At 33.1% G+C, this 27692-nt stretch overlaps 1 protein-coding gene across 3 annotated transcripts in view; it reads left to right on the forward strand.

The window, feature by feature from the left end:
- Positions 1-27692, forward strand: part of Chc (clathrin heavy chain) — a 47986-nt gene that overhangs the window by 4540 nt on the left and 15754 nt on the right. For 2 of the 3 annotated variants that reach the window (XM_080146881.1, XM_080146884.1), the window contains exons 4-34: positions 3765-3828; positions 5750-5799; positions 6321-6418; positions 6876-6980; positions 7363-7497; positions 11801-11899; positions 12492-12592; positions 13038-13110; positions 13652-13745; positions 14061-14215; positions 14648-14710; positions 15449-15535; positions 15914-16015; positions 16319-16378; positions 16675-16753; positions 17209-17329; positions 17563-17786; positions 18139-18233; positions 18682-18810; positions 19127-19358; positions 19756-19898; positions 20289-20453; positions 20780-20904; positions 21147-21261; positions 21546-21661; positions 23198-23247; positions 23855-23967; positions 26245-26318; positions 26724-26811; positions 27045-27118; positions 27382-27478. In XM_080146881.1, coding sequence (XP_080003007.1) covers positions 3765-3828; positions 5750-5799; positions 6321-6418; positions 6876-6980; positions 7363-7497; positions 11801-11899; positions 12492-12592; positions 13038-13110; positions 13652-13745; positions 14061-14215; positions 14648-14710; positions 15449-15535; positions 15914-16015; positions 16319-16378; positions 16675-16753; positions 17209-17329; positions 17563-17786; positions 18139-18233; positions 18682-18810; positions 19127-19358; positions 19756-19898; positions 20289-20453; positions 20780-20904; positions 21147-21261; positions 21546-21661; positions 23198-23247; positions 23855-23967; positions 26245-26318; positions 26724-26811; positions 27045-27118; positions 27382-27478 — 3326 coding nt within the window. Of the gene's footprint in view, positions 1-3764; positions 3830-5749; positions 5800-6320; positions 6419-6875; positions 6981-7362; positions 7498-11800; positions 11900-12491; positions 12593-13037; positions 13111-13651; positions 13746-14060; positions 14216-14647; positions 14711-15448; positions 15536-15913; positions 16016-16318; positions 16379-16674; positions 16754-17208; positions 17330-17562; positions 17787-18138; positions 18234-18681; positions 18811-19126; positions 19359-19755; positions 19899-20288; positions 20454-20779; positions 20905-21146; positions 21262-21545; positions 21662-23197; positions 23248-23854; positions 23968-26244; positions 26319-26723; positions 26812-27044; positions 27119-27381; positions 27479-27692 lie in introns of all 3 variants that reach the window. The other variant, XM_080146883.1, reaches the window with a different exon arrangement.

Genomic DNA, 27692 nt, shown 5'->3' on the forward strand with positions numbered 1-27692 from the left:
TAATCGTTACCAGAATGTCCGTACGTTCATTTTGAACATGTTGATTTTTCACTTTTTTAACAACAAATTTTTATACGATCTAATTTTCCGAATGATATGATTTTTGGTATACTGATTCCTAGGACAACAAAGTACATTATTAAAGGCGCAGTACATCTATAATCAAGTCCTAAAAATGTAAGTATGTCCTTAAACATTATCCTGCATCAAGCAATTTTTCAACAAATTTACTCACAATTTTGCTTAGACTCTTATACATTTATATTCTGATTATTCAGTTATTACACTATAAAAGTGTTAATGCCCTTTTGTCCTACCGTTACAGAGCTTCGCTTTTATGGATGTTTTCATCCTTGTTTTATATGTAATGCATTAGGAAATATACACAATAAACTAAATTAGATTATGGTAATAACATTGGAACAAAATCTATACTTCCCTTATTTATTTATTTAATAGTTATGTTAATGTATTTATTTGTTCATATTTTGTCCATAAAAGTTGAGTGTTTTAAAGCCATTTTACAATTCTGAATGTCCGTATGTCTTTCTGTAAACCATGTAAAACTTTATTTTGTTGGCTCTTAAGTAAAAGATATTCTTTATTTTATTCGTAAATTGTCTCTTTTTTTCATAAGCCGTACTATTTCTTGATGTTTTCATCCTTGTTAAATAAATAAGGCATTTGATAATGCATAGAATACTGTTAAAACTAAATTGTCAAGAACTTTTATTAGTTTGATTATTTCAGCATTTCTCTATGTAGGTCAACTGCAAAAATTATATAAAAAAACTGTTCAATTTCCTTTGTTTTTAGTTTTAAACTTTTTTGCCCTTCCTAAAGTTTTTATTGCAATAAAATTAGATCTTTAGTTAAGATTTTTAGAATGTTTTGTTTGAAAGAATTACACAAAAATTACAAAAGATTGTTCAATTAAGAGTTTCATATTTTTTTTGTTTTTACTACCCTATGCAGCCCAAATAGTTTTTTATCCATATTAGTGGTAAAAGGGGGGGGGGGTTCAGACAAAATATAGAAGATGATATGATAAAAATGCATAGTTTTGTAGGCTTTACCCTCGAAATTTAACACTGCAAAAGTAAAAACAAACTGATATTGTTTAAGCTCAACACTAAAATGATCTATTAAACGTGTTTGAAAAATTATACATTTTTATTATATTATACATTATTATTATTTAGTTCTACAATTTTATATTTGTAATATCCATTAAAAATATTTTTTTTCTAAGTTCTATTTTTTCATTTGTTTAACAAGGCCCTTTAAAACCTAATTAAAACTATAATACGAAATCACTTTTTAAGCTGCGTTTGTCATTAGTATATTTTAGTTAATGTATATGGAAAAAATCAAAATTAACTTTAAATTAGCAACACATAAAGATACAGAAAAAAATATGTCAAGTGTTTTTAATGATGTAATTCGATGCCTTATTCGATTTCAATGTCATTCATATATAGTTTCCTCAGAATTTTGTAGTATAGTAGCTACTCTATAGACGTTTCAAGTAGTATGATTTAAGCTTTAAAGATTTTCTAAATCAAGTTTTTTTTGACGTAGTTTGTACCTTTTTTGCTTATTACTATAAAAATATAAGTTTTATAATAATTCTAACTTACTGCTTTTCTATCGATGTTTAAAGGGCAGTTTAATACTATTGTTTCTCTAGGAAAAGCTTACAAAATAACTAAAATATTTATATTAAAACATTTGTTTCATATTTATTGAAATTAATCTCTGCATACATTAAGAATTATATTTAAATTTTGCTTTATTATCTTGTAAAGCTAGTCTATATTGGTTTTAGTTTTGATCAATGAAAAAATATTTTTTCTATCGACTAAAATTTCCAGCTCTTTTAAGGAAAGATAATCATATAATTGTATATTGAGTGTTGTAGTTTTTGCTATTGATTAATTTTGTATGTTTTGTTTGAATCACAATTCAAAATTGCATAAAAAATTGCTGAGTAAACTGGTTTTATGTGTTGTGTAGATGAATGCAACTTTGCAATGTGCAAGCAATATACCCTCTGGGTTTTACAATGTTTATATTTTTGTAGCACAGTAGATTTTATGTCTGAACAACCATGCTATTGTCAATGATAGTTAATATTTTAGAAACCAGCTTAATGTTCGTTGTGTTGGTTTATTTACCGTGTAAAATGTTTTTAAAAAACAGTAAAAAATTTCACATAAAAAAAAATACATCTTTTTTTTCCTTTAGTATATTTCCTTATCATTTTATTTATTAGAACCATAAATGTATTTAGAATGATAAAATATTTAAATTTATAAATTGTTAAAATATGCTGTTTTTATGTAAAAAATATTTCATGTTTAAAACACTCGATTTTATATAGTACTGTTAAACTGAAGCATCTTAAAGAATAATTTTTCGTATTGCAATTAAATGGATTTTTAGTTTTGAAACGCGTATTTTACTATTTTGATAGGGCATTCTTTAACTTTAAAAATTGAAATGAAACTTAATTTGGCATATAACAACCCCCCCCCCCCCCCCCTACTTTGTAAAAGATGCTTTCGCTTTTCCTCTGCATATTAAATGTAACCCTTTTTTTTAGAAAACAATCTTTAAAAATTTGTTTATTATCAGCAATCTTCAAAAAAGACTTTATTCATATACTAAATAATTGCCTTGCCTTCCTATGATTGTATCCTATCCTTATCATGAAGATTCATTGGAGAAGAAAGAAGACAACCCAAGATCAGGCCTTCGGGTCTGGATATATACTAGTTGGTTGATTTTACATTAGATACATAATCACAGCCAGTAAATATTCAGATTCTAGGGTTTACATTCTCCAACAAGGTTTTCAAGAGAATGAAAGCAATGAAGAAAATGAAACAGCTCAAGAAACTGGATCATGGAAGAAAAAAAACGCAGTAGCGGGTTTTCACATTAGCTTTTGATAGGTTATTTTAGGTTAGGTTAGGTAAATTTTAATGATTGCTTCGCAGGGTTAGGAAATTGGCCACACAGGGGCTAGAAATAAAAGAAAGGCTACTAAAAGAATACGACGAAACCCCGCTACTTCGTTTTCTTTCCATGATCCAAGAAATTTAGTGACTAGCATCTTAAAGAGCTAAGAATCTAGTGAAAAAAGATGTACATAATATAAAATATATATTTATGTGTGTTCAGGCCTATTTTAAAGAAGTTATAAAACGAAAAACTTTATTTTAGTGACACTATATAGGGATAGGGCACATAAAGAAAAACTTTCAAAAGTTATAACTTAAGTTTTTTTATAAATAAAAAGTTATTGTAACCTTTAAAGAAATTATGGAATCGCATTTTTAAAAAAGGCAGTGGTAAAATATTTTTCTTCAATTGTCCTTTCCTTCTAGATACCAATGAAAATGTTTAAAATATTAATTGTAACGTTATTTATTTTTTTGTTTATGTATTGCTACTTAGTGGTTGCTAATGTTATGCTTAATTATATTTAAAAATGTGTTTTATTTTTGCTTCATGTTTTGTGAAACCATGTAAATCCTTTTTTTCTATGGCTTCAAAACTTTGGGTACTTTTACTAAGTATTGATTGATTGGTTCGAACTTGCAGATGCCAAATTAGTCAACCATTAATTTTACAACAAAGAAGGGGTTATATTGTAAATTATAATTAAGGATGTATCGTCCTTTTCCTAATCTCAGACACGATCTCTGAATTACAAAATTGTCTTACTAATATATTTATAAAGATTTTTTTATTTTTAGCCCAGAAAACGCTGCAAATTTTCAACATTGAGATGAAGACAAAAATCAAGTCCTTTAGCATGCAGGTATTTAAATCCTTGTAATGTGGGGGGGGGGGGGTTCCACAGTTAAAAACATTGCCATGAGCTTTAATTTAGCTTAATGTTGATATGTTAGGCGCATTTTTTTTTTACTGATAGCAGGCGTGATATTGAAGGCGAACTTTAAAATAATATAGTTTTCTGATGGGTTTATACCTACAAACTTTGTTTTTATTTTGATTTTAAAGTGAACAAGAATGTCACAAAACGTCTGGGTTTGCCGACTATAATTGCACCTTAGTTAACGAAATTAAGCTTATAGTATAGTCATTAGAATATTAAAAGGGGGGGGGGGGGTAAAATGTGGTGACTCGTGCCACGACATACCAGCAATTTTATTTTGGGTGCTACTCCCTTAGTTTTAGAGATAATTGGATAAAATCTTTTGGGCTGGGTCAGTAATTACCCCAACTAGAGGTATCTTTCAAAAAAAACGGCGGCGGGACCGCCGCTCCCGCCGCCCGCCGCCGTTTTCCGCCGCCACCAAAAATTTTTTTTTTTGCAATTTTTTTGTTGGCGGCGTAAAACGGCGGCGGACGGCGGGAGCGGCGGTCCCGCCGCCGTTTTCTTAATTCAAATATTTTTTACTTACCAACCTAAAAAGATTTTGTTTCAATATCTTCAAAATCACAGGAGAAGTACTGTATTTAAGATATACCTTGATATACGAGAATTTGAAAAAAATGACTAAGTCCCCCCCGCAGGGCTGCTTGTAAGGGGAAAAATTTTTGAAAAAAATAACATGGTCTCAAATGATTCCAAATTGCCTAATTCGGCGAGAAATGCAAAAAAAAATTTTTTTTGTTGGCGGCGGAAAACGGCGGCGGGCGGCGGGAGCGGCGGTCCCGCCGCCGTTTTTTTTGAAAGATACCTCTAGTTGGGGTAATTACTGACCCAGCCCAAAAGATTTTATCCAATTATCTCTAAAACTAAGGGAGTAGCACCCAAAATAAAATTGCTGGTATGTCGTGGCACGAGTCACCACATTTTACCCCCCCCCTTTGATCTCGTAATAGACTTAACAAAAATATTTTTATCATTCTAAAAGAAATATGTTGATTTTTTAATATGAGTCAACGAAATTTTTATTTAGTTTTTAACAAGGTAATGTCCGTATGTCTTTTCGTCCCGAGTAAAGTACAGAAAAAAGTATTTTAATTTCTGCTTATTTACTGATTTTACAGATGACACATAAATTGAACAAAAATTATAAACCCCACTCTATAAATCCTCTATTTAAAAATGTTTTCTCATAAAGCCGGAAGTTTGGGTTTTTATGCAATTAAAGGTTTTCATGTTTTACAATAAAACACTTTGCATTAGGAATTAGGGTGAAAGGAAATATTTTTTTTTGTAGCGAAGCTTTTGTTAAATATTTACATACGTAATGTTGATAATGAACTTTTTGAAGCCTAATAAAAGAGATAAAATAACTTGAAGTTTTTTTATTTAGAATATGACTTAATAAGCGGGTTGGGTAATACAACTTGGCTATTTTTAATGACTATTTTAAAAAAGGAAGGATTAGTTTGTGCTTTTGTAATAATCTGGAATACAGGGTGTCTTAAATTAGGGATGTTTCGATTATTCAAAACTTAACTTTATTAAAAGATTAGCCTACACGCCCCTCGGGGCCTATAGAGGCTCTTGTAGTGGGATGGGTTGAGTTTAAGTTGTTTAAGTATTAAAAAAAAATTGAGTTTATTTTTTTTCTTTTAGCTATTTCTCCTAGGAGGGTGGTGATACCCTCCAAGAAATTAGTCTTCATAGGACCTTAGAAGCTACATTGGACCTATTTGGTCCAGCGATTAGAATAGCTAGATCCGTCGTTACACAAAGACAGACAAAATTAGGACATCCTGTTACTTTAATTTATTAAAATATAATCTTTTTCCTATTTTTATTGGCACAGGACGATGTCATTTTCTGGAAGTGGATCAACGAGAAAATGATAGGTAAGCGTTTTTCAAATATTGTCATTTAAGCTTAGTTATTTTATTAGTCACTTGTATACAATGTTTAAAAATTGTATGTATGATTTGTGTAATACCTATACATTCTATATTGTTAAATGTGTATATGTAAGGTTTCATATCTCATTACTGGAAATGTGTTCTACTTGTACGTACGGCTCTCCTCAATAAAATAAAAATGTTTATAGCAAAGCTACTCTACAATTCATTTTGTCTGTCGGTACTTCCGTCAGTCCGTAATAATATGGGGAAAGGAGAAATTCTCGTCTGCTATTAAGATAGAATGAAAAACTTACTTTGTCCTTCAGTGTGTCCGTCATTCTACAAAAGATACCTATTTTATATTATGTAACGGTTTTGTGATTTTCTATGAATTCATCCTCTTCAATATGACCACTGAACCTCTACTATATATTTCATTCGTTCCATTTGTCTCTCTTCCACTTTTTTTTGCTTCGTTGATAGATGTTGTCATCCTTGTTTTACTAAGTTTCTTTATTTAGCTTTGGTTACTGAGACAGTAGTATATCACTGGTCTATGGAGGGTGATGCCCAGCCAGTCAAAATGTTTGAAAGACATGCCTCTCTATCTGGATGTCAGGTAATTGGACAGACAATTTTGTCGGGGATATAAAGGGATAAGTCAATGACTAATTTATTGATGTAAATTACCAATGATGATACTCAAAATTACCCTTTTGTAGATGAAAATTATTAGTTGAAACGTTTGGGCACTCAAGTTAATGAACCAACAAATCAAAATTCAATAAGAAGTCCCCAAAGTTGTTAACCAACGAATAAGAAAACATTATTTAAAAACTTTGGGGACTATTGTAATAAAAAGCCCAATGTCCCCTCCCTAAATGATAGACAATATGGCAAGATGACATGATGCGAGCCACTGTAAAACACACCCCCAATTATGATAAAACAACGTTACCAACAATGGCGTGCAAGTTTTTTGAGGGGGTAAAAATGATGTGTTGAAAGTTCTTCTGTTTTTAAGAGCTTTTCAATTCAAAATAAATTTTGAGAATCTAAAATTTTTATTATTTCAGATTATCAATTACCGTTGTGACGCCGCGTGTAACTGGTTGCTATTGATTGGTATCAGCGCCCAGCAGAATAGGGTTGTAGGCGCTATGCAGCTATACAGCGTTGAAAGGAACGTTGGGATGTCCATTATATGCCATTGAAATACCTACCCTTAATTAATATACAGTTGCTTTGCTTCCTATATTTTAGTCATTATGGTAGAATGGTGTTTTAAACTTTTTTCCTTTGAAAATAAAAGGTTTACCTACTTCTAGAATTATTTTTATTGGAATAACACTGAGTACCTACCTTAACTTAATAAGGAGTCAATTTCTTTTTTTTTGATAGGTAAAAAAGTCAAAGAAAAAAATATATTTTCCGTGTCCCATTAAAATCTAACATCCACGCCCATGCTATTTAATATTTTTTTTTTCAAATACTCTACTAGACCTTTTAATGGAATATGCCAAATTTAGTATTTTCCTAAATATAATGGATGAATTGATGAACAGGAAAGTGTCTCAGCCAATTGAGGGTCACGCAGCCGCATTTGTTCAATTTAGAATGGAGGGTAACCAGCAGGACTCCAACCTGTTTATATTCGCTGTCAGGGGCGCTAACGGCGGCAAGCTTCATATTATTGAGGTAGCTTTTTTGAAATTGATTTGTTATTACATCATTTATTGGTCAGTTCGTTCATCCAGTATGAGGGGAGGGGATGGGGTAAATGGGTTGGAGGGAGATGATCATCAGCTACAAGTTTCACTTATCATTTACTCTGTAAGTAATACCTGTAGCTGGCTAAAATAATGATCATGCCCATCCATCCTCTTTATCCCATTCCACTCACACTGTAAAACAACTAACCAATAAATGATATCAATGTTAGCAACCTAAATTGAAGACAATTTTCTCCTTGTCATCACATCCACGTATATACTATATCCAATCCATTGACAGACTGGCCAGATTGTACGTTTTGTACGTTACGCATCGAATCTGTGTACGTTCTGGACGTTATTTTGATATGTGTACGTAACGTATTTTGAAATTTGTATTTTTGTACATTTTACGTTTTTTTTTTAAATAATAAGAATCAAATATTAGCAGAAAAGTAATTTGTATGTTTTGTACACGAAAATTTTAACAAAAACTATAGGTGTATTTTAAAAAATAAATTCAATAATATAGAACAAAAATATGTAGGTAAAATATGTGATATATGTATGTTTTTAGAACTTATAGTTTAAATTTATGGATTTGAAATATATGTTTTATAGATATAGTTTAAAGAATTGAACAGAAAATGATATGCAGTTGACTAATTTCAAGTCTAAATGCACTTTGTGCAACTAACCTGTAATAGATTTTACAATAATTTTTTTCAAATTCTTTATATATCTACTTAGGTAAAATTTCCGAGATATCATATGGTGTTCAGTTTAGGATTAAGAAGTCTTATTTTTTGGTATCTTCAGTTTTTAAAGAATAAGAATCAAATATAAGTATAAAAGTATTTGTATATGTATTTGTATTTGTAAAAAAAGTATTACGAAAATAGTATATTATCTATAATACAAAGTAGAATGATGTCTGTCTGTCTGTTTGTCCGTCTGTCTTTTAGAAGCTTAAGATCTCAGTAACCACTGAACCTATTAGGTTCTACTCTTCAGGGAATATTTTTAAGCTATTTTCTTGGGGGGTGGGACACTTAAAGCTTTTTACTTACTACTAGGATTAGCGGCTTCGCCCCTATCCTTTAAAGGATTCGTTCCCTCCTTTATAGGATCGTTTGTTCGTAATTAGTAAAAAAACGAAAAAAGATATTGTGATAATTTTTTTTCATTTAGGCCCCACCCAGCTTATTTGCATTAGTTTACAAAAATCAATTAAGGGGTGGTTGTTTTCTTGGGGGGTTGGGTTTTCCACACTCCAAGAAAATAGCCTAAAGCCACCACAGGACCAGTAGATATATTCCCTGAAGAGTAGAACCGAATCTGTTCATCTATTACCAAGATCTTAAGCTTCAGACAGACAGACATTGTTTTACTTTGTATTAAAGACTAGTATTTTCTGAGATCTTTAGCATTAGACAAAATAACCCTATATCCTATTACTAGCGGCTGCGCTCCTAGCATCTAGGAGCTATATATTCAAAGGAATATGAAATGTCAGACAAATAGCCTAAAACCATACCCAGACTTATTTCTAAAAACGAATAGCCTAAAACCATCTCAGGGTATGTAAGAAGCTTTACTGTAAAGGAGAACCATATCGGTTCAGCGGTTAGCTAGATCTTTCGTTACAGACAAAAAAGCATAAAACACTTTATATATTAGGATATGTATAATCCTCTAAATCCTTTTTTTTTCTGTAGCGAAGAATCTCGTTAACTGCTGAACCGACATCGGTTCAGAAGTAATGAAAATCTTAAATATCAAACAAAAAACTTACTACTTTATATAATAGGATATACTTAGTACGTAATAACAGGATGTATGTCTTACTAATTGTTTGTTTGTACCGAAGGCTCTCTCAACCGATATGGTTCTCCTTTACAGGGTAGCTTCTTATAGGTTCTGGGAGAGGGTACAACCACCCTCCCAAGAGAAATCACTCTTAGAAAAAAATAACCACCCTTCCCCTATTTTTTCTTTCTTTTTAAAATTGAAAACAGAAATGGGGGTGGTCTAATCCAACCCCCCCCCCCCCTTCTCACTAGAAAAATTATTAGCGAAGCTACTCTATAAATACTTTCTCAGTCCGTTATGCCATCAGAGAAACGTGATTTTCTTGGCTCTTGTTTTTTGATTAAATAAGTTCACATCCTACATATTTTCATTGAGATTTACCTTTTGGTTGGGGTGCCAAATCTATTCCTAGATTTTCAAGTTTTTGTGATTTTCTCGACTCCTATTCAAGATAGACGGCTAAAATTTTCAGGGAATAGATAAATTCACATTCTACATATTTTCAAAAAGTGTCTTTAAGGTTTGTCTATTTGTTGCAGTGCTAGATCAATTCCTAGATGTATATGTTTTTATGATTTTCTCTACTCATTTTCTTGATGGATGGTTGTAATTTTCAGGGATTGTATAAGTTTTTATTCTCAATACTTCCACTTTGTTTCATTGAGATTTGATTATTGGTTGGGGGGCTGAATTTATTCCTAGATTTTCACATTATTATATATTTTTAAAAAGGTTTTGTGATTTATTTGAATAAGTTAAATGTTTTTTTTTATGACACTACTCTATGCCTAGTTTATTTAATTTCCCAGATTTCCATCCATAACTTTTGAGCTTAGCTACTTAAGGATGTTGTCATCCTTGTGTTTTACTTTTTATTTTCAAATAAAAAATATAAAATTGGGTGTTTGAATTCAACTCCCCCCTAATCAAGTTTCTCTAGAGGCCTCTAAGGGCGTAGTCGCTGGTCCTTATAATAGGATATACTTTGTACATAACTAGCGGCTTCGCCCCTAGCCTCTAGGGGCTTTGCCCCAAGAGGTGATCAAAAAAAGTGTAAGGTGAAATTCGTAAAAAAAAAAAAAAAATAGGGACCAAGGAAATCTTCTACAAAGCAAATCTTCCACAAAGGAAATCTTCTACAAAGGAAATCTTCTACAAAGGACTAAGGATATCTCCTACAAAAAAAAGGACCAGGGATATCTCCTAAAAGAAAAAAAAAAAAAAAAAAAAAATGGGGGGTTGATTTTTTTGTTTTTTGGGGGGTTGGGGGTGTCCCACCCCCCCCCCCCAAAAAAAAAATAGCCTAAAACCACCACAGGACCAATAGGTATATACCCTGAAGAGTAGAATCCAATCGGTTCAGTGGTTACTGAGATCTTAAGGGACAGACGGACAGACATCGTTCTACTTTGTATTATAGACTAGCGGCTACGCCCCTAGAGTCCTCTAGGGAGGAGATATTACCTTCGCCCCCCCCCCATGCCAATTTTTAATTTTAGTTTGGAGGGAGGGGGAGTAGTTTTTCTAGTGGTCATTTTTCTTGGGAGGGGGTGTTACCCTCCCCCAAAATAGTTATAAACCTTCCAGAGGCCTATGAGAAGCTACCCTGTAAAGGTGAACCATATATTTTCAGCAGTTAGCGAGATCCTTTGGTACAGACAAGCAAAACTTATTACTTTATATAATAGGATAACAGGATGTCTGTTTATTTGTACCAAAGGATCTCGCTAACCGCTGAACCGATATGGTTCTCCTTAACAGGATAGCTTCTCATAGGTTCTTGGAAGTTTTATAACTATTTTGGGGAAGAGTATCACCATCCACCCTTCCAAGAGAAATCGACTTTACAAAAAAATTACCTCCTCCCCCCAAAAAAGAACTTTAATTGCTCACTGATTTTTTATAGTTAAATTTTTCCAGATGTCTATATAAAACTTTAGAGCTTCGCTACTTATGTATGTTGTTATCCATGTTTTTTACTTTTTCTTTTTAAATCTAAAATAAAAAAAAATGGGTTATTGAATTCAACCCTCCCCTTCTCAAGTGCCCCTAGAGGTCTTTAGGAGCGTAGGCGCTAGTTCTTTTTTAATAAGTAATAGGATATCTTGTATCTGTCAGTCCGCTATGGTCCGTTATGGTGTCCTCGCTAGTAGACTTAAATGTTTTGATAATAGGTAACTAGGAAAATATAAACATCATTTTTATTAGGAATGTACGTTTTGTACGTTTTTTTACTTTTTTTATGTACGTAACGTATTTTTTTTGTGTACGTTTTGTACGTTTTTTATTTTCAAAATTGGCTGGCCAGTCTGCATTGATGTTTTGCATTTTTTAAGCAACAGATACTTAATGTTGATAAAACGTAGGTTTAAACAATTTAGAATGTAGTATTATAGGTACTATTTTATGTAAATTATGTTCTAGCAAAAATTATTGTAAATGTTAATTTTGATTTGAATATTTTTATATTATTTTAGGTTGGAACTCCCCCAACCGGTAACAACCCCTTCCCCAAGAAGGCTATGGATATTTTCTTTCCCCCAGAAGCACAGAATGATTTCCCAGTTGCTATGCAGGTAATATTATGACAGCCAGTTGAAGTCGCAAACAGGGTTTCTTAAGATGTAGATTATCGGTTGGAATGTTTGGACACTAGCAATTGATTAACTAACCATTAAAGACTTAACAAAAGTACCCAAAATATTTAAGCAAAGGAATGAGATAAGTGTTTTATAAAAATTGTGGGTACAATTTTTACTTATAGTTCAATGTACCCTTCCTCTCTTAGACGAGAAAGAACTTTACAAAACTAGTTTTAGCGGTTCCTTTTGTAACTCCAATAGATGTATTGCCCTGGATGTTTAATCAGACACAATAAGCCGTCCAGCTGAAAGGGAATTTCTATTTAGTCACAACTGATAGGACGGTGCGATTTCGGTAAAAAAAAGTATTGAATTTAACGGGGGGAAAATAATACTTGCTCATATGTGTATTTTGAACCAATAGTATGATCGGAATGTTCCAACAAAGTGTTTCTAATGGTCCAATTAAGGAATTGATCATTTACCATATTTATTTTCGCTTTTGTAGAAAAATTATGATTGACATGAATTTAAATAAACTTGTTCTTAATTCTATTTAAAACATAACAAGACTTATTTATTTCAGGTTTCACCAAAAACTTCGATAGCTTATTTAATAACAAAATACGGCTATGTTCATTTGTTTGATGTTGAAAGCGGGGCTTGTATTTATACCAATAGAATTAGGTAAGCAGTTTTCCTAGATATGCTACTCGTTGATTAAGCCTTGTTAATATAATATATGTTAAAAACAAGAATGACAACATCCATTAAAGAGAAACTCAACAAATCAGTCATACCAGACCGACAAACGAACGCGAAGAAATATAGAGCAACAATTCATTTGACATAAAACATTACTTTCAATACAGGGTGCTCTTATGGACAGATATACTTACATTTAATATAATAGAGATGCTTGGCCTTTAGCATATTGCCTAATTTACCTAGAAATCAATCTAGAAATCCATATTAAAATGAAAAAATCAAGGTCTTTCAAAGACATCTTTCGGTGTCATATTTTAACACTTTCCTTTAACAACTAAAACAGCCCATATCCATATTTTTAATGCATTTTATGATCCTAAGATTGTTTGATATGTCGGACTAATTTTATTTTGTTGTATTATAGCGCTGATACAATTTTTGTGACGGCCCTTCATGAACCTAGCAATGGTATTATCGGAGTTAATCGTAAAGGACAGGTAATTTGACTTAATATCCTTTCTATCAAAGTTACATGATGTTTGTCTGTAACTTAAAATCTCACTAACCCCTATAAAGAATCATCATCTGAAATTTTTTTATTTTAAATGTTGGGTTGATTTTCTTCAATTTAGCCCTAATTTTAATTCAATTCTTGAATAAACTTATGGTTTAGTCAGGGATACGTGTATATTATGCACAAGATTTTTTTTTTTCCCGGCCCGGCTACAAAATGTTTGATTTTTTTCCCCCCCTAGTTTTTCCCACCAAGTAGGGGGGGGAAATGGAAAAATATTTAAAGAACTCTATATTTTATTTATTTTATCCCCCCTACCACACATTTTTTTAGTTTTTTTTTCACCAAGGAGGGGGGGGGGGAATGGTAAAAATGTTTTCAGTTTTCTTAATTTTTACATTTTTTTCCCTCCAACCACTTATTTTTCATGCCCCCCCCCCCCCCCCTGAGCAGGGGATCCCATGTAGAATATACACCCTGGGTTTAGAAAAAAACCTTGTTTTAACTTGATGTGTTAAATCTAGGTACTGTCAGTATGCATGGATGAAGAGAATGTTGTCCCATACATCCAACAGACAACCAGCATTGCTAACAACGCAGACCTTGCTCTCAGGCTTGGTAAGTTACATTTTTGGTTAGTAGCAAGGAGTGAGGGGTCAATAGACTTTAAATTGTTATGGTTTCCAAAGTTTAAAATACACTTTCCCTCATAATTTGCACTAAATATGTGGACACTGGACACTTCATTTGAATCTTTATTTGTTGGCTTAGACTATAAGTGTCAAAACTTTTCAATCAATAATAATATAAGTGGTATTTTTGATCATCATAATTAGGAGTGTAAGTCAAATTATTGCCCATTGTATTTTCCCTTTAAGAATAATTTACTTGATCTCAATTTTATGCATAAAAATAATTGTAACTTTATTTTAGCTGTGAGAAATAATCTTGGAGGCGCTGATCAGCTGTTCGTATCCAAGTTTAATGATTTGTTTGCTCGCGGCAGCTACAGTGAAGCAGCTAAAGTAGCCGCCAATGCACCCAAGGGCATTTTGAGAACACCCCAGACAATTGCCAAGTTTCAGCAGGTGCGTTTTATAATTTTGTATATTTTGAAACATTCTAAATGCGTAAAGATTAATTTAGTAAATTCTTATATAAAACCATTAATAAACGGTAATTTATTGTTAATGTTTTAAACACCCCCCCTCCCCCCCCCCCCAATTAATATCAAACGTTTTGACTTCCTAAATGTTTTTTTTTGTGAAACTGAACTTTTTTATTCACGAAAATTTGGAGGAATTTAATTTGAGAAAATGTTTTATTATTGTTTATTTCTTTTCTTTTCTTCCCTGTTAAACCTATGAATGATGTTACTGCGTGTCAAATGACTGCTGTGTATTAATATTACGACAGTAAATGATCTCATTTATTTACTTGCGAATTAAAACTGACTTATAACATTTTATAGCTCTATCATTAAATTTGGAATCATTTGATTGATTTGCATTTGTTTTAAGGTTCCAACTCAACCAGGACAAACGTCTCCATTGCTTCAATATTTTGGCATTCTTTTAGATCAGGTATAAATACTAAATGTAGATCTTACTAGTTAGCTTTAAAACTTTGGGTTCTTTGAATTTTTTGTTTCGATTTAGTCATGAAGGAAGGGGACAAAAAGCTTTTTATTACATTAATCCCCAAAGTTTTCTTACTCGTTGTCTCAACAACTTTGGGAACTTTTATTAAATTTTGATTGATTGGTTCAAAATAAATAATGTCTTAACTTTCAAACTAATAGTTTAAAATCTGCAGAAGGGGTAATTTTGTTCATCGTTGCGTCATTAGGATCTATATCAGTTTATCCTTCATTGTCTTATCCCTTGAGATCCCTGAATTACCCAATGAAATGCTGATTGATTGATTAAACATAGTTTCTTAGGATTTGGACCTAAGTCGTCATGGAGTAGGCTGAGACACTTTGGTATAGCCACTAAGGTCAACTCATGCTCCACGTTCAAGCACATTATGACTTGACCCGCTTTCTCAAATAATAGTTATTTCTCGCATCGTATTATAAACGGCTTCTCGCGGATATAGAATGTACAATTATAAGATTAAAACTAGATTTTTTTAGCCCCTAGGTGCCGAAGGCACCGTCTAAAAAACTGGTTTTAATCTTATGATTGTTCATTTTTATATTCATAGAAAGCTGGATATAATAAATACGATGCTAGACATAGTTTTTTCGTATGGATGAGAACCGGTTCCTATCCACCGGATTCGAATAAATACGAGAAATATAATATTATTTTTTTTAGGGTAAATTGAACAAATATGAATCCCTTGAGTTGTGCCGACCTGTGCTGGCCCAGGGCAGGAAACAACTCCTGGAAAAATGGCTCAAGGTAAGCTCTTCTGAAATTTAAATATTTTAAGTTATACATACTGGGCCTAATAAGAAATTAAAGAGGTATAATAATTTCATTAGGTATTGGCGAATACAGATCATATGGCATCTTAAAACTAACAAATGAACATCTACAGAACTTATACAACGTTGTCTGTCGGCTTTGTACTGAAAACATTTTTCCCAGCTGTTAAAAAAGATGAATTGCTTAAATTTTGTTTTAAGATTCGTATGAGCATCGTTGCTTACTTTGTACGTCTGTCTGTTATTCTTCTTTTTTCTACATTACTTTGCTCTTTAACTTAACTACTTAATTCTGTTTTCTAGTTTTTTATTTTTCATAGGTAATTTAATAAATTTATTTGTTTTCTTTTAGGAGGATAAGATGGAATGTTCTGAAGAGTTGGGAGACATGGTGAAAGCTGCTGACCCAACATTGGCATTGTCTGTTTATTTGAGAGCTAATGTCCCCAATAAGGTAATGTTTCTTAAAGTATTTTTAAGGATATAGAATAGATATTAGATAGGTATACGACATTGATTATGCATAAGAATCTATATTGAAAAAATTAGCTTTAGGTGGTTTCCTTTAAAGTCGAGTACAAAAACCCCTCCCCCTTATTTGAAGTAAAATAGAATTTAAAAAATGGGTTGGAGGGAGAGGGTATAGTCTCCTCCATGTTAGAGTCCTACGCTGGGATTAAGTTTAGAGATAAAAAACTAACTTATTTCCAAAGAGTTCTTTTTAAATGGACTTAGTTTCATGGTTTCTTCATTTAAGGTTATCCAATGCTTTGCTGAGACTGGACAATTTCAGAAGATTGTACTCTACGCCAAGAAGGTTAGTATTATAGATAGATATTAGTATAGAATTAGAATTAGACAATAAGCCATTTAAAGGTGATGAACAAAGTCTTAAGGAGGGAAAAAAGACGTTAATAACATTGGGTCTTAAAGTTTAAATCTTATTCCGTGGCCAATATTTATTTATACCTAACTAGTTAAGGACAAACTTTTTGACAAACAGTTTTATTCTGAATAGGTGATTTTGTTTATCATCATGGAGGGTTAAAATTAATTTTATCCTAAATTATCTCATGCTTAAAGCCCCCCTAAAAGTTTTAATTTTGTTATTAGGTTGGGTACACACCTGATTATATTTTCCTGCTGAGAAACCAGATGCGCGTCAACCCAGAATCCGGCGCTCAATTTGCAGGTTTGTATTAGATGTTTGTTTTGGAGCCCAGCTACTCTGTAATTTACTTTGTTCGTCAGTCCGTAACGCTATAGGAAAAATGTGATTATTATATCTGGGCTACTTTTTAAGATAGTCTGCCTAATATCTTTGTTGAAGATATCCCTTACCAAAGAGCATTCTACTTACTTGGTCCGTCGGTCAGTGGCCCATGCTACAAGATGCATAAATATTTTAATGGAAGGTTTCGTTAATTTTCTTTATTTATACTTCTATATTCAGTTACTAGGTTATATTCACTTAATAGAAAATGAAAGACTTTTGAGGAAAACTTTGGCCTCCTTTAGCTCCACTCCTTTACAACCCCTATGACTGGTGTTTTTAACCCCTAGATACAACCCCAATCAAACAGCAAAGGGGAGTGCCAGGTTAAATAAGTTTACCAACTAGTTGACTCAATTTTAATTATTTGTCAGGTATGCTTGTCCAAGATGAAGAGCCCCTAGCCGATATCACCCAGATTGTGGACGTTTTCATGGAACAAAACATGGTACAACAATGTACTGCCTTCCTCCTTGATGCCCTTAAGAATAACAGGTACGTAAATTATCGATTCTTTAAAACAATAATATACTTATTACTAGCGGCTACGCCCCTAGGGGCCTAACTGTAAAAGCGAACAATTTTGGTCGTGTGGTTACGATGATCTTAAGCTACACACAGACAGACAAAACTCCTGTTACTTTTTTATTAGAATTTAAACGGAGTAGAACCGGTTTGTATTCAACAGATACTGAACGGTTTAGTTTCAAATCTCTTTATTATTTTAGACCAAGTGAGGGACCACTGCAGACACGCCTGCTAGAGATGAACCTGATGGCCGCGCCGCAAGTCGCCGACGCCATTATGGGCAACAACATGTTCTCCCACTACGACCGCGCCCACATCGCCAGCCTGTGCGAGAAGGCTGGCCTGTTGCAGCGGGCTCTGGAGCATTACACTGATCTGTATGATATCAAGAGGGCTGTTGTTCATACACATCTGCTCAACGCTGGTAAATAAATATTTATTTTAAACTAGAATAATAATTTACAATTCAGCGAGAAATTAACAAGCAAATGATATTTTAGATACTTGCATTATTCTTAATTTTGTAAAATGTTAGTACATTAAAGTGGGCGTATATTAATGCGGATTATAAGGAGAAAAGAGATTTAGAAAACAATCTTTTAGATGGAAAGATCACTTCAATTACTAAATGAGACTTAAAGAACTTTATATTTATAGTAAGCGTTAACGAGATCCTTTGCTACACACTGGACAGACAAACATCCTGTTACTTTTATACAAGGATTTTCTTATGATCTTTTTATGAAACGTCTCTTTTCAACATTATACTTATTTAGACTGGTTGGTTGGATTCTTTGGAACTTTATCTGTGGAAGATTCTCTTGAGTGTTTGAAGGCCATGCTACAGGCCAATATCAGACAAAATCTACAGGTAGCTTTTTCTATTAATTTTTGTATACGCCCCTAGAGGTCATGTGGCATTTGGGGAAAGTGGAGAGGGGTTAAGTCTACCGTCCATTTTCAAATTCAGTTTTTAATAGAAGACTTAGGAAAAACAAAGGTTTTTATTCCGGGGGCGATTTCTTTTGGAAGGTGTAGTTCTAAATTTACCCTGGACCTCTAAAAAGCTTGCTTCACTAAAGGAGAACCATATCAGTCCAGCGGTTAGTGATATCCTTCGCTACACCTACAAAGACAGACATCCTGTTACTTTTAAGGACTTCTTGTTTGGAGCAACGCTTTATTCACATTCTTAATTATATGACAATAATTTCCTTTATTTTTGACTCGCTAATAAAGGCCTTCTGAGTGACTACCCTATCACTTCATGACACATAAACCGTGGAAATATGTAATAACAATTATCTGTAATATTACAGGTGTGCGTGCAAGTTGCTACCAAGTATCACGAGCAGCTGACCACCAACTCCCTCATTGATCTGTTCGAGTCGTTCAAGTCATTCGAAGGACTGTTCTACTTCTTGGGCAGCATTGTCAACTTCAGCCAGGTAAAAATCAGTCGAAGTTTTTAGAAGTAAAGATACTCGATAATTCAATGTCTGTAGTCTAACGCTATTGCGTATTTCGGCTGCTATTTCAGATAAACTGCTTATATTTTAGGTGAAAATACCACTAACAAAGAGCATTCAGTTTATAATTAAGGCTGCTTTTATAATATACTGCTTATATCTTGAAATTATTCCCCTCCGGGCGAACAAAACTGGAATTAATCTTACATTTTTTAGTTTTCTATCCGTGGGAAACTTTAATATTTTATTAAAATTAACTTTGCCATAACTGGATAAATATAAATATTTTTTCTAGGATCCCGAGGTTCATTTCAAGTATATCGAGGCTGCCTGCAAGACCGGCCAGATCAAGGAGGTGGAGCGTATCTGCAGGGAGAGCAACTGCTATGCCCCCGAGCGGGTCAAGAACTTCCTGAAGGAGGCCAAGCTGACCGACCAGCTGCCGCTGATTATTGTGTGCGACAGATATGACTTTGTTCACGACCTTGTGCTGTACCTATACAGAAATAATCTTCAGAAGTATATTGGTAAGTAGCTATTGGCAGGGATACAACAACTAAAGAAAAAATATTATGCACAAATTAAAGTTATTCAAAATGATTGTGCTTTACTGTCATTGTTATTAACATTATTAAAATACTTGTATAAAAGTTACATCTTTGGTGCTACCTTGTTTTATACTTTTTGCTTCTTCCTTTGCCAAAAGGGGACGTGGCGATGGAGGTTAGGAAATAGCCTTAAACGATTCTAAAATATTTATTAAGCTTCCCTGAAAATCTTATCTTATTATTTTATTCTGACAATCATTTTCCAAGATCTTTAGCTACTACTACCTATATATCACAATATGTGCCTATTTTTATTATCTCTTATTTAGATCAATATATCATTGATTATCCCAGTAACCAGTTGTTATATTTGCAGAGATCTACGTACAGAAGGTGAACCCCTCCCGTCTGCCAGTTGTGGTTGGTGGTCTGCTGGACGTGGACTGTTCAGAGGACATCATCAAGAACCTGATCCTTGTGGTCAGGGGCCAGTTCAACACAGATGAATTGGTCGAAGAGGTATTTATTGAAATGTTGATTTTAGAAGATGCTTTTTTTAGATTGATGAATTAAGTTATTAAAAATCGTCGCTACTTCAAACAAACCACAATGTTTTTATATTTTATTAGAAACACCTTAGAAGGCTTCTTATTCATAGCTTCATATAAACATGTGTTAGGAAGTTCAATGAAATGGATTAGATAGGTATAAAGTTTTTTTTTTACTAATACCTGTTTGACGCAAGCTATACATGAAATTTTTGCTTTTTACAGGGGTTTTACTGTGTTTTATGGGATCCACATAAATATTTAGATCTCCTCTTCGTTTACCTACTGAAAATTCAAAATTATTCTTCATTAGTTTTTGAAGTGAAAAATCTACGGAAATTGAACTATTCGCGCCTTTTAGGTTGAGAAAAGAAACCGGCTGAAGCTGATCCTGCCCTGGCTGGAGACACGTGTCCATGAAGGCAGCACTGAGCCTGCCACCCACAACGCGGTTGCCAAGATCTATATTGACAGCAACAACAATGCTGAAAGGTTCCTCAGAGAGAATCAATATTATGACAGCAAGGTAAATATTTTCTCAATGAGGGAGGGAGGGGTTATTGGATTGTAAACTAGGGAATGAAATTTTGGGTACCGCGTAAGGGAGGGGGGGGGGGTTAATGCAACCATCTCGTAATCAATGATTAAATGGCACGAATTTTGATCTGAAATTTTTCTGCATCAATTTAAAGGGGCCAATAAATAGACTAAAACCATTCCAGTACTTACTTAAAGCTTCCCTAAAGAATTCAAAATGTTTTTACAGACCCAGAGTGGTTAGCAAGATCTTAACAAACAAACCAAAAACTTACCACTTTATAAAATAGGATTTTTGACTATATTTCTATCTAGGTTGTTGGTAAATACTGTGAGAAGAGAGATCCCCATCTGGCATGTGTTGCTTATGAGCGCGGAAACTGCGACAGAGAATTGATTGCTGTGTGTAATGAGAACTCACTCTTTAAATCAGAAGCCAGGTATTCATATGCTTTTCAGGGAAGGGTATGTCACCTTAAGAAAAAAAATTACGTGAAGTATTTTCCAGTGATGTCCATTTATTTAATTTGAACATGTAAACCGTTTATAATTATATTTTTATGCTTTTGGGCTTCATGTAAAAGAAAATAACTAGTTGGAACATGAAAAAAATGGTTCGTTTTTTAAATAAAAAAGACACTACCTAGTTATAATGTAAACTAATCTTAGTTTTTCTTTTTAGATACTTGGTAAAGAGACGTGACATGGAGCTGTGGGCCGAAGTTTTGAACGACGAGAACCAATATCGTCGTCCTTTGATTGATCAAGTCGTACAGACTGCCCTGGCCGAGACACAGGTATTGTAGAGTCGCATCGTTTTTTTTTTACATCGTTATAATAGTCGACTTGATAATGTTGAAGTTAACAGTGAGGGAGGGGACAATGGGCTGTTAATTACACTGGTACCAAAAGTTTTATAACAAAGTTATCTGATTCATCGACTTTTGGTATATTTATTACTTTTAAATTTGTTCCAACAATAATTTACAGGGAAAGTCTTGCTCATCATTGGGGATGTATTATCAATTTATCGTCCATTGTCTTATCCCTTAAGATCCCTGATTTTTTAAAACTTGTCTAGGACCCTGAGGATATATCAGTGACAGTGAAGGCTTTTATGGCCTCTGACCTGCCCAATGAACTCATCGAGTTGCTAGAGAAAATTGTTCTCGAGAATTCTGTCTTCTCTGATCACAGGTGATTATACAACATTGTTATCCACGCGTTTCATAGTAATTTTGCAGCAAACATTCCTTTATAGTGATTTTGTTTGCTTTTGAGATTGGACATTGGACTGTAAACTACACCTGTTTAAAATAACTAAGTTTTGTAGACGCAATCCGTCATCGGTTGGCCTAAGAACTTTGGGGTCTTAATTAATCCTGATTGGATGTTTCAGTGTTCAGACCTGTCAACCATTAATTTTTATTTACAGAAGGGTTAATTTATCCATTCTTTATTTGGTATGAACATCTATTTATCGTCCATTGTCTTATCTCTGGAAATACCAAATTGCTGAAATATATGTTCATAATGTATTATAATAATTTTCTAGTATGGCTTGGATACCCTTTAATATTAGTTAGATTAGTACCGTTTCTGAGTCATACTGAGAAATCATTTATCGCATCGTATCATAAACAATTTTTCACGAGTTATCAGATAAAAATTATAATATATTATCATTTTATGTTTTTTTCTAATTTTATTTATCATTTTACTATCTACGAAAAGCTGTCTATAATACGATGCAATAAATAACCATTCTTATATTTTTTCTATGTGTTTCCACTACCGCATATTAAAATATATTGGCAAAAAATACACTATATTAACTGAATAATAGAGGGCGTTTAATTTCCATTCCGAAATGGAAGCTTTAATTTGTGCTGTTGTAATAATATGCAGTTTTGATGATTTGATTATGTTTGTACATTGTAATCGAAAGAAGACTAGAAGAAAAATTTACATGCACAGAGGCTTAATGGGAGTTGAAACGTGGGGGTGTTAGCTTGTGGATGTTGGAGGGAGGGGGCGGCACACCCTTCTTTTAAGTAAACTTCGCAATCATATTAATTAAAGATTAACTAAAAATTATTAGGCGGGGGTAATTTTTTGTGAAGTTTTATTTTATTGTTGGCTACGTAAGGTTTCTGGGCTGGATGTTCTATTTTCGCTTGGCCCTTTGAGGGAAAGTACAAAGTTTGTTTACGAGATCTTTACTTTACATCCAGCTTTCTTTTATATAGGACTATAATCTCACGTTTCACTCTCTTGGGAAGAACAAAAAACATGATTATGCAGGAGTGGGCATCTGATGACTGTAGATATTATATATTTATTTATCACAGCCAGCAGATGTTTACTTCTTTGTAATCTCTACCATCACCCTACAGCTGCGAGAATCAGTGAACTGCTAAACAGTAATGTCATTAAAATAATTTAATGCTTTTTTTAGTGATCATGTTTTGATATAAATCGATGTTAATTTTTTGCCATTAGTTTGCTCTAAATGATAAAAAAAAATGAATTATCACGGAAAATTAAAAGAAGTTTTTAAAAATCACAATGAAATGCCCCGCATTGTTAGGCATAAGAGGAAAATGTACTTACTCCGCCTCTACTTACTTTTTAAATAAGGGGAGGCAATTGTTCTGTTGCTTAGCACACCACAAAATGGATTTCTATAGTTGGCAAATTCAACGATACTCATCTTTATGTTTTTTTTTTTAGGAACCTGCAAAACCTGTTAATCCTTACCGCCATAAAGGCTGACAAAACCAAGGAATGGATTTATAAAATATGTTTGGAAAATCCGCATTCCATTTTATAGTTAAAAATTACTGTAAATGGTGGTTTTTAACGCTGGGACTATTCATCGATATCTATTTTAAATAGATTGCATCACTTTATGGTGTTTTTAAATTTCACCTTCATTTTTATTACGAGATCTTTATAATACTCACTCTCCCCCGCCCCTTTCAAAAAAATAATCTATAATTTGCTTATGTTTGTAATCTTATATTATGATGTGTATTAGTGTAACTTATCTTTCCCATCCAAAATTTTAGCTTTTGATAGCCATTTCATGTATTTATATTTGGTCATAATTGAGAACAGTAAGACTTAATAAGCGCATTTTAATAATCGGTAACACACAACTTAACGGAAAATCCGCGAAATAAATGACCCTCTTTGTATCATAAGATTAAAATAATTTTTTAGCCCGAGTCTTCGGCATCTCAGGGCTAAAAAAAACCGGTTTCAATCCTATTATATTACATTTTATATTCGCGGAATGCTGTTTATAATACGATGCTAGAAATACCTAATATCTAATTAAAATCCTTAATCTTGACCATACATATTTAATAAATCCATAACTGACATAGGTCATGGAGTACATTAACAGGCTGGATAATTATGACGCACCCGACATTGCTAACATTGCTATTGGGGCTGAGCTTTATGAGGAAGCCTTTGCTATCTTCAAGAAGTTTGAGGTAATTTAAGTTTGATATTTTTATCGCTAATTTTTTGATTAAAACTTAGATTATTTTTTGGTACTTGCTTACGTGTGGTAGACTGGAGCACCGAAACCCCCCCCCCCCCCCCCCCGCTTAGTTTTGACAAAAATCGAAAATAAGGGGGGGGTAGTTTTTTAATGTCTGGAAAACGGCAAGGAGGAAAAAAGCTCAGCAAGGCAAAGACTTAACCCCCCCCCCTTAATTTTGCGCAAAATTAAAACCTTTTACTGGCCCCCCTCCTCCTTATTTTCATTTTCTGTTCAGGGATACATCAATTACTAAAATCAGTCAATAAATAAGGAAATTATGCCCCAAAACATGAATATCCCTGTAATAAGGTTTCCCCTCTGGTATACTGGATTTACTTGATTTACCTCACTCAACTTTCTGGCGTGTTGTACAGTGAAAAAACTACCCCCCCCCCCCCCCCTTATTTTTGATTTTCTTCAAAATTAAGGGGGGGGGTTAAGTCTTTGCCTTGCTGAGCTTTTTTCCTCCTTGCCGTTTTCCAGACATTAAAAAACTACCCCCCCCTTATTTTTGATTTTTGTCAAAACTAAGCGGGGTGGGGGGTTTTCGGTGCTCCGGTCTTCACATGTAAGCAAGCACCTATTTTTTTCAATAAAGGGGTAGTTTCACGAAATGCATTTGAACTTAATTTAGGGAACCGCATCCTGGTTAAATGGGTGAACTACATTTATATGGCATATATTTGAAAGTATTTCAATTTCTACCACGTAGTTTTGAAAATATCAAGACTTGAAAATCGTCTTTTTAAATTGAATATATCACAAAGACAATTTTTAAGTCTTGATATTTTAAAAACTACGTGGTAGAAATATATGCTAATAAATCAACTGTAAGTTTAACCCATTAACTAGAAAAAAATATGCGGTTCACTAAATTAAGTTCAAATGCATTTCGTGAAACTACCCCTTTAATTCATTGAACGAAAATGGGGGAAGGATTTAACTGAAAGGTTGATTTTATTTTTCACTAGAGTTGGCTCGATATAATTATCTCCCTATTGGCTAGTTTTCTATATGCATATCTATTTCTCAATAAATCTATTTTCCTCACCCGGCATTACTATCTAAAAGAAAGTAAATATTTAATAATTTAAATGATTTTAAAAAGATTTTTTAAATTATATTTTTAAAAGCGAAGCTTTTCTATAATTAGGGTCGGTCCGTCCGTACGTCCGTACGTCCGTACGTCCGTAACGGATAGCTTTTTCCGTTAATTTAGGCATGTTTGAATTGTCCTATCGATTTCAAATTTTGCATGCTGATTCCTTTAGTAATTAGGTACGATTTAGAAAGCGTAGCAACTCTATAATCATTACCAAAATGTCCGTACGTCCATTTTAAACATGTTGATTTTTTTACTTTTTTAACAACAAATTTTTATGTGATCTAATCATCGGATTGATCTGATTTTTGGTATATTGATTCCTGGGACAACAAAGTATAATGTATTAAGCGAAGCAACTCTATAATCAAGTCCTAAAAATGTAAGTATGTCCATAAAAATTTTCCTGTATCAAGCAGTTTTTCAACAAATTTACTTACAATTTTGCTTTGACTCTTATGAATTTATATTATGATAATTAAGTTCTAACACTATACAAGTGTTAATGTCCGTTTGTCGTACCGTTTCAGTGCTTCGCTTTTATGGATGTTGTCATCCTTGTTTTCTTTACATTACCATCACTAAAGGGTTAATGATGCTGATTACAATTTTAGTTTAATATTTGACCACACAAAATGTCGCCACAATCGAATTCTTTTAAAACAGAGTTTTCTTAAATTTATTATATTATAAATTTAAATTTTCTCTTTTATGATTAGAAATTAAATACATCAATATAAGGTAAATAGCTACATGAAATAAAAAAAAGGAATTTATTTTTAATAAAGTAAAATAATGAGTCTTATCGTTCTGGGCAATGAGAGTTTATTATGGATTATTGGAGCACTATGAGTTTTAGTCATATATTCTTTGGAAAACTTGAGCTCGTTTATAGACATTTATTTCCTATATAGATCTGACATGGATCTTGAAGCAAGTAAGCAGGCCGTTTTGTACATGTTAAAATTTGGAAGATTTCATTAAATAAAAGTTATCGTAAATATACTTAGTAAATAATGGAAGTAGGCCAATTTTTAGTAATCTTGTCCCTTAATATCCCTGAGGAAATTGGATATAAACTATTAGTGTTCAAACTATTCAACCAATAATTTTACTATTTAGGTGAACTCTTCTGCTGTGCAAGTGTTGATTGAGAATGTTGAAAATCTGGATAGAGCTTATGAATTCGCAGAGAGGTAACTTTTCTTATTTTTTCTAAGAACGTTTAAGATTTCATTTTTTACTGGGGGGGGGGGGGGCAAAATCTCTAAGAGGGTTATTTCAAGTTTAGGGGGAAGTAAATGGTGCACAAAGTGTAACGAAAATTTGTCCCTCCCCCAACTAAAAAAGTATAGCCCTGAGTAAAATGTATACCCTATGGTAATTGCCACCCCTAATACTTTTTAAGGGGAGGGGGGTGGAGCGGTAAAAACCCACACATAAGGTGTGAAATTGAGATGTTGGAAAGGTGTTATTTTTGGGGGAAGTGTAATATCCCCCGAAAACCTTACAAAAAAAATTTATGGGGGGAGGGTGTTTTCAATTCTTCAAAATTACAATGACAGTTAACTTAAGGAATTTTGACTTTTAACCTTGTTAAGGTGCAACGAGCCTGATGTCTGGTCACAGCTGGGTAAAGCACAGCTACAACAAAATATGGTCAAGGAGGCCATTGATTCTTACATTAAGGTAGGATAAACAAATTTTCATTTTGCGCATTTTTTTGCATAATATTTTTCATTTTTAATAAAATACACTTGATACTAGTCTTTATGATTTAGGAAGAATATTACCTATTGACTTTTTTTTATCAAATAAAGGGTATACTATTTTAAAAAGAAGTAATATTTTTTTGTTGCTATTGTAAGATCTCTAACTTCTGTATTTCCTAGATAATTTTATAATTAATATTTTTATTACAGGCAAATGATCCCCGTGCTTATCTGGATGTTGTGGCTACAGCTACCAAGACAGAAAGTTGGGAAGATTTGGTCAGGTATAAATGGATTCTTTTATAGAAATCAAATAGTTAGATCATTTTCTTACATGTCTGCTTTAGGATCTTACGTTTTATTAAATAAATTGATGTACATACCTAATGATTATACTCAATTTAATGAGCCTATCAAAAATTCATTAACGCTCCCTAAAGTTGATAAGCTTCGAATAAGAAAACGTTATTAATAACTTTGGGAACTAGTGTAATAAACAGCCCAATGTCACCTTCCTCCTTGGGTTAATTTGTTTGTTATTATTTAGATATCTGCAGATGGCTAGAAAGAAGGCAAGAGACACCTATGTTGAATCTGAGCTCCTCTTTGCTTACGCCAAGACTTCTAGATACGCAGACTTGGAGGTAAACATTATACTTGCAGCAGCATTACCGTTAGTTGGTTCTATAAAAGGCTAATAAATAATGTTTTGAGGGATGAAATAAAGAAATTAAATGAACTTTGCATCATAATAGTCCAAATAATCAAAAATTAAAATACATAAAAAAAAAAAAAAAAAAAAAAACGATGTAGAGAGTTTTGTCTTTTCACGGTAGCTTTTCTCTTATTTCTAGCCAC

Source organism: Acartia tonsa, chromosome 14, assembly GCF_053477335.1.
Source record: "Acartia tonsa isolate MP-2025a chromosome 14, ASM5347733v1, whole genome shotgun sequence".
Lineage (NCBI taxonomy): Eukaryota > Metazoa > Arthropoda > Copepoda > Calanoida > Acartiidae > Acartia > Acartia tonsa.